The 7,919-nt window shown below is 40.9% G+C and overlaps 1 protein-coding gene across 1 annotated transcript; it reads right to left on the bottom strand.

The window, feature by feature from the left end:
- Positions 1-5,342: 5,342 nt before the first annotated feature.
- Positions 5,343-7,172, bottom strand: LOC121770961 (berberine bridge enzyme-like 18). Its single transcript, XM_042167749.1, has one exon. The coding sequence runs from the start codon at positions 7,163-7,165 to the stop codon at positions 5,540-5,542; it is 1,626 nt and encodes a 541-aa protein (XP_042023683.1). The 5' UTR covers positions 7,166-7,172; the 3' UTR covers positions 5,343-5,539.
- Positions 7,173-7,919: the final 747 nt, after the last annotated feature.

Raw genomic sequence — 7,919 nt, 5'->3', positions numbered from 1 at the left:
GATGTTGAATGTGTTTAATATATAAATGAAAAAAGTAAGAGATGGAAAAAAGTAGAGAGAATAAAATAGAGAGAACTACTCGAATACGAGGGAACTACTCGAAATGAAAAAAATGACTCAACTATAAGGGAACGGATGAAGTATATCTCAACATGCATCGGTATATATTTATAATATATTTTATTTATAATTGTTATTTTTATAATATATTTTCAAATTAATGTAGAAAAAAATGTAATAGAAATAATATTTCAAATTATGTATGTTATTTAAAATTTTAATAGAATTAAAAGATCCATACAATTTTATACTAGTAGACTATATTACTAATAGTAACTTTTTGTTATTTCCGTGAATCGTGATGATTCAATTACAAGAGTCTTACAAATAAAATTGTATTTCTACGAGTTCAGTATTACTCCTAGTAGTTTATTAAAAGTGATTAGTTTGAGGCATTAAATGATTAGTTTATTAAATGATTAAATGATTAGTAGTTTATTAAAAGTGATTAGTTTGAGGCATTAAATGATTGTGAAAATCAAGCGTTAGGTTATTTTGCAGTTCCGAGCATTCAGTAATTACTGAGATTCGTACATATATAATCATATTTATTTTATAATGATAACGATGCGATAATTAATGTTCAGAATTATGTGTATTTTTCTATTTTAATATAAAAATATTTCTTTAAGCTTGTCTTTCGGTCTCCTCCTAAATGGGTTATTACATATTTTATACTATAAAATATTTTATCTATGTTACAATTTAGTACAAAAAGTATTAAGTTACATATTACATATAACAAATTTACTAAGGGCTCGTATGGTAGCCCTCATTTGCTGTGAAACCCAACTTCCATCACGCCTAATCCACCGTTTGGTACACCTCACACCAATCGGTCGACCCGGAAAACAACAGTCGGGTTTCAGACTTTCACATACTACTATCGGCGCATTTGTGTCAATTCTATCAAGGTGAGGGTGTGGTATTAGTTTTCGGCTTCCGTCGATTAGGCTAAAAAGTTTACAATTGTACCAATTTGCCCTCTGAAGTCGTTAAATCCTTTCGTTTTGTGAATCGTTCGCAGCTGAAATTTGGTCGTCGTTGTGTGCAAATCGACAATCGCCGGTGTCAGACTCTTTTCAATTCCGGCTCATTCGCATTACCTTCGTCCGGGTATGTCGATTTGTCGAGTTTTGGGGTTCGGTCTGTTGGCAGTGAATATGAATTTGGTGTTGATATTTGAATTTGGGTCTGATTTGAACAAATTTGTCTCTGCATCTGTAGCTATAAAACTACCAAACGGTCGAATTGCATTGTTTTCAAGTTCGATCTGTTGGTTTATGTTTTGAAAATGCGAATTGTGTCTGGTTGTGATGTTGCATTCTTTCTGGATTTATGCCAATTTTGTGAATTTGTCTTCGATAAGTCTGGGTTGCAGAGTTTATTTCGTCCTGTATCCTCCATTGTTAATCATTTTTAGGATAGCTTGTTGAGCATCTACCAAAAGCTAGGACGTACTTCTAAGTTCCCGTTCCGTGCTGTCGTATTAGTTCGAATTTGAGCTTCTGTGGATTGCGATCTGTTGGTTTAAGATTAGAATGTGTTATTGGTCTGGTTGTTTAAGATTTGGAATATGTTATTGCCGTAGTTCTTTGCTTCTGCTCTTTGAGCAAAAGTTTGTAAAGTTGCATATGTTTTTTACTTTGTCTTGAATAATTGATTTGGTCCAGCCATAAAAAATGTCACTCAAATGAGAGGAGATCTTGTGCACCTACTCTAATCTATTTTGTGCTTCTATGTTGTTGTTTCTAAGTAACCTACTAGTTCGAATTTGGAGTTGTGAATGGACTATTTCTGGATTGATTCAAGTGGTTGTTATTCGGTTATTTAAGATTACCATCTATACTAGCGTCCCTCGTTCCATCAACCCAGTCGCTCTGTGATAGAGCTCTCTTTATTTGGTTCTTGTTGTAGTCGAGTATGCTCCTGATTGCATGGTCTAGACCCTTGGATATTAACTTCCCGACTGTCCATTTTCAGAATGGAAGACCCAAGGCAAAGAAAGCGAAAGGAGGTGGAGGCCGCGGTAGTCATGATTGAGGACATTATCCGTGACCATCAACAGAACTACTTGACCATTTTAAATATGGTTAGCAACTTGTTATACAATTCGAACAACACCCGGGATGAGGAAACACGAGCCTCTTACAGCATGTCAGACAAAATGCCAGTTCAAGTCTCACATACGAACCGATTTACAGGGGTGGCTGACGTGGACTGCATCAACAATCTGCGTATGGACCGCAATGCATTTGGGTGCCTATGTCGCATTCTCCGTGATAGGTTTGGATTAGTTGATCAAAGGTATGTTCGCGTGGAGGAGCAGGTTGCAATGTTCCTTAGCACTCTGGCTCATCACACAAAAAATCATGTGGTTGGGTTCCAATTTCTTCGGTCAAAACATACTGTGAGTCGCTACATCCATGAGGTTATGCTCGGCATTATTCATCTGCATCGAACCCTATTCATGCAACCGTCTCCGGTTGATGACAACTGTGACGATCCAAGATGGAAATGGTTTAAGGTAAACAAATCGTTATCCAAACACATGCCTTCGTTGTCATGGGTAAGCTTATTAACTTGTATGTTTCACATGACTGCCTAGGTGCACTAGACGGGACGTACATTAATGTCCGTGTCAGTACAGCAGATGCTCCCCGGTATAGGTCTAGGAAGGGTGAAATCGCAACGAACACACTAGCCGTGTGAGGCAGGTTTCTTCGGTTTGTGTACATTCTATCGGGATGGGAGGGGTCCGTTGCAGATTAAGGGTTCTGAGGGATGCTGTTACTCGACCCAATGGTCTCAAAGTTCCTAAAGGTATAAACTTTGACTGGCATCGATTGGATTGAACTCGATTACATTTTAATTGGATTTAAGTGGCTTCAATTGTTTTATATACCTCAGATTGTAGCTAACTTGCATTTTATATAAGGTTCGTACTATTTGTGTGACAATGGGTACGCCAACAACGAATGTTTCCTAACACCTTTAAAAGGCGTGCGCTACCATCTCAAGGAATGGGGCCCTAACAATCAGAGACCAGCCTCACCCAAGGAAATGTTCAACATGCGACATACAATGGCATGTAATGTCATCGAGCGTGCGTTTGCAATTCTAAAGATGTGATGGGGTATATTGCATAGCGCTAGTTTCTACCCAATCGAAACTCTAACCTGTCTGATTATGTGTTGCTTCCTACTGCATAATTATGTCCGAGGGGAAATGGGTGTGGATCTGGTTGAAGCAGAACTAGATGCACTACACGGGGATTGAGACGGGGACCATGAGGGTGCGCAGTCAGAACCACCAGCTGAAGTCCAGTTTGTCGACACAATTGAAGCGTCACCCGGTTGGAATCAAAAGCGTGTAAACATGGCGAACTACATGCGGGAGAATCAGTAGGTGTTAGATGAGTTCTTGTTGTTTAGTTGACCGAACTTGTTCCTCTTTAATCTTTTTTGTGTTTTGATTTTTTTGGCTGCTTATGGATTGTACCAATTACATTTCCTCATCACATTCGACTTGGAAATTATGAACTCATTTCGTTTGTAAAAGTGGCAGATTACATTGCTAAACTGATTGTTTATCATATAAGGAGTTTTTTTGCAAAGTTTGTTACAGATTTGCCAAACTGAAGCAACAATCAGAAACATTAGGATTCAACAAATTAGTGATATTATTATTCGATGTTTGTCAGGGGACTTGATGATTGCTGATAGATTTGCTAGGGTATTGTTTCAAGTTTGATCACATAGGGAGTGTTATTGCAAAGATGGGTACAAAATGGGGGCATCAAACGAACTTATTTTTGGATAGATTTGGTTGTTCAGTCTGAGGTATATACTCATAACTCCCAATTTAACAATAATGACATGCAATAACAATTAATTTCGGTAGGTTAGATTACTTCCATCAAAATGAGGTACACTATGCAAATGTATAGAGATAGAGATGGCAACGAACGCGTTGCGGATGGCCTGAAGAGCTCTTTACTTCCTACTCTATCCGCAATAGTAGTAGTACTATTTATATTAATCACTTTAGAGCATCCATAGTGGGATGGATGTCCAGGCGGACATCCCGACGGACTTCCCAAAAACACCTCCGGCCACGTCATAAGGACATCTCACTGCACAATGGCGGACATCCCCAAGGACATCCCGACGGACTTCCCACAATAATAAAAATTCACAAATTCACCAAATTAAACAATTTACGGAATTAAAATTTTGACACAAATACAGAGAAAATGCAACCACTTTATTTAAAACAAAAAACATACATAATTATTAAAAAAAAATACATAGTTAAAAAAACAACCTACAACTTCGACAAATGCGGCCCCCATCACTCCTCGTCGTCCCCGCCGCCAGTCCCGTCGTAATTCTCGGGCAGGGGTGGCATCCCTAAATCATGCCGCATATTGTCCATGACATCCTTCAGCATAATCTTGTATAAGGGGCCAGTTGCTGAAAGCCACTTCTCCATGGTGATTAAAAGTAAATCATGTTGTTGTATGCGGGCGAGTGCAGAGAGCTCGGGATCGATCTGGGAATGAGCCGCCGATTGGACCTCGGGTCCGAACCCGCTGGCTTCCCCTAGCCATCCGCGTCGTGGACTTTTGCCCAACCTGGCGACGACAGCGGGATTGAGGGGTCGGGAACTCTGCCTCGACTTCAGCGAGTTCGTGGGAACCGGCACTGCTGCTGTACTCCCGGGAGGGATTGATCTTCGTCCGCTTCGGCCAGCCAGCTTCAACACCCGAACTAAACTAGGCGAAAAGTCGGTGTTTGTGACTCGCTCGTGGCGGGGAATCACTATCGAAGTGCTCCATATATCTTCTGAAGAAATGAAAGTAGAGAGAGAAACTCATTAAAACAAGTGGTGTGAATGAAATGAAGTTCAACGAGCCGTATATATAGAAATTTTTTTTTAAAAAAATGAAAAATCGGGAAGCCCGCCGGGACTTCAGTCGTGTCGGCGCAATGGCGAACGTCACGACGGACGTCCCCAGAATGCCGCGGAACTCCGGTGTCCGCATCGACGTCCGCATCCGTCTCCATTCTGCGTAATGGCGGACGTCTGGTACGCCGGGACGCCGATGTTGTGGATGCTCTTATCTTTTATCCTACTTTTACCAATTATGAGAAGGGGAGGATAGGGCCACGACAAAAAGACATGACCAGAGAGATAGAGATGTACGGAGAATATCACATGTAGATTTCCAGAATACCAAGAGAGGAGATTTGGGGAAGGGCCATTGAGAATGATACGAGTAAAATAAAAATAAATTGTTTCAATTGTAAAAAATACCTCAATTAAACATTATACATTCACCATAGGCCAATTTTATTGTACATTCCAAATGAGAAATAATCTTCTCCGACTCTTAATTAAATAACAAGGCAAGTACCAATACATTATATGGTTTTATGAAGTCCACGGCGGAATACTTTGCGATACCAATGGCTGACTAGTATGGTTTATGAAGTCCATCCTCATTATACGATACCAATGGCGGAATACTTTGTTCATTTCTGAAGAAATTTGTGGGGTCAAATTTAGTCTTAACACGAACCAGTCTTTTAAAATTATTCTTAAAATATTTAAGCCCCCAAACACTAGCTTGATCGTAACTTGTATTCCCAACTTCGTTGTTCCTTCCGAAATCAAGATCTTTGTAGTTGAAGTAAGCCGCCCTAGGATTCCGGGTGACGTAGCGCGCCATGAAGCCGTAAAGCCGTCTGATCCCATCAAGATGCGCTTGTGATTCTGATTCATTCCTCCAAATCGCGCCGTAATGGATCATGAATATATTCCCCTTCCGATGAGGAAACGGCGTTTCCTCATCAGATAAGGAGTTCATGACTCCACCGTACGGACTGAACTGCAAGCTATGCCCTTCTTCTTCTAGAAGGAAGTTCCATATCTCTCTCAGACCGCTCACCGGGATCGGAGAGCTCACGTAGTCGGATTTTCCTTTGAAGTAGGCGGAGCCGAAGCCGCCCTCCGGCGTCCGGTCCAGTAAAACGTCCACCGTCCGATTCTCAATTCTCGCGAAGAAAAGAGCTGATTCAACCCAGCTCATCTCGATGCAGTCTGATTTACTCAATCCCAGTTCCGGAAACTGTTCTTCCATTATAGCCAGAAGACCGCGGGTCCCACCTAGGTAAAGCGTGACGAACAATGCCATGATCGTACGGTTTCCGGTCTCCGGGCTGTGGGCCGGAGCAATAAAAAGTCTGATGAGAAGATTCTCGTCGACCTTGTTGGCGATGTATTGCCATTTATGGACTAGCTCCGTCGCGTTTTCCTCCAACGTTCGTGTAACGTTAAAGACAGTTACGGTTTCTGGGATGGAGACCAGCGTCACCGTGAATTCTAGAACAATCCCGAAGCTGGTGCCTCCGCCGCCTCTGATTGCCCAGAACAGATCCTCTCCCATGCTTTTCCGGTCCAGGATTTCTCCGTCGGCGTTGATGACCTTAGCGTCGACGATGTGGTCGAGGGCGAGGCCGTGCTTGCGCGATATCATGCCGTAGCCTCCGCCGGTGAAGTGGCCGCCGACGCCGACGGTGGGGCAAGCGCCGGCGGGGAGAGCAAGAGTCCTGCTTTTGAGGGAGATTGTGTGGTAGAGTTGGCCGAGCGTGGCGCCGACCTCCACGCGCGCGGTTTTCGCCTTCACGTTGACCGTTACTGAACGGAAGTTTCTCATGTCGACGATTACGAAAGGCGCCGACTCAGAGGCGTAGGAAAGGCCTTCATAGTCGTGGCCGCCGCTCTTGACTCTGATCTGGAGGCCGAGAATGCGGGAACAGCGGACTGCGGCCTGGATTTCTGACGCGTGGAATGGCGTGACGATGAGGTCGGGTTTCTCCGGGGAGGTGAAACCTGTCCGGAGATTTTGTGCTAGTAAAAGATATGAGTATGTTGCATTTTGAGGAGTGTAGATTATATCAGTTGCTGAATTAGAGAGTTGGAATTCATGGATTATGCATTCGAGAAAACCGTGGTAGCCATGATTGTTGGATGAAGAAGCTCCGAAGAGGAAGACGAGGTTTGTTAAAATCAAGATGACGAGTGTAGTAGTACAATCCATTTCTAGGTTTTTGCTTTAATTGTTTGTTTTTCTTCTACTGTATTTATAAACACACCATTAAATGACATATATTTGACCGATTGCAGAGTTTTAAAAATTATTTGAATTTGTTAAACAAAGTGGTTGAAACGTGACATCTATTTATTAAAAATTTAAAATAATAAAAATGAAATGAAATGTGTATTAATAACCTTCTAAATAAGAAAATATATAAAACATTTAATTAAAGCCTTAATGGTGTAAATTTTAAACATATAGTGTGTCAATTACATTAGCTTGCACCCGGAGTAGGATTACCTACTTATGATTGGAGTATTATATAAATGGCATACCTAACTGCAATATAATACTTATACAGAGTGTTATATATTAGTACGTATACCTAAATGCAATATAATATAGGGATATTGGCCCATAATAGAATTTTCAAAGAGTTTTCCCCTTTATCCGAGTTTATTACTCCATTTTTCATCAGCAAAAAAATTTAGCTATATTAATGGATAAAATAACAATTTTGGAGGGTGTGCTTCAAGAAAAACTATCTTCAAAGATTGAAGCATTTGAAGCTCTCGAAGTTGTTGTCAATAAATTACGAAAAACATATGTATCATGATATTATTTGCCAGAATATGGGACATTTAATCACGGACGGATGGATTACATATCATTTTAGATCATCTTTTCTTGTATGCCCGAAAATGTACTCCATGGCAAAAATGTGAAAATGTGATTTTTAAGGGATATTATGGGATGA

Source organism: Salvia splendens, chromosome 16 (assembly GCF_004379255.2).
Source record: "Salvia splendens isolate huo1 chromosome 16, SspV2, whole genome shotgun sequence".
NCBI classification, from domain to species: Eukaryota; Viridiplantae; Streptophyta; class Magnoliopsida; order Lamiales; family Lamiaceae; genus Salvia; species Salvia splendens.
The sequence above is the reverse complement of the archived record's forward strand: the minus strand, read 5'-3'. Positions and strand labels throughout refer to the sequence as shown.

What these genes read in the sequence shown, in the direction of transcription:
- LOC121770961 (XM_042167749.1), bottom strand. Translation starts at nt 7,165, where the DNA reads ATGGATTGTACTACTACACTCGTCATCTTGATTTTAACAAACCTCGTC.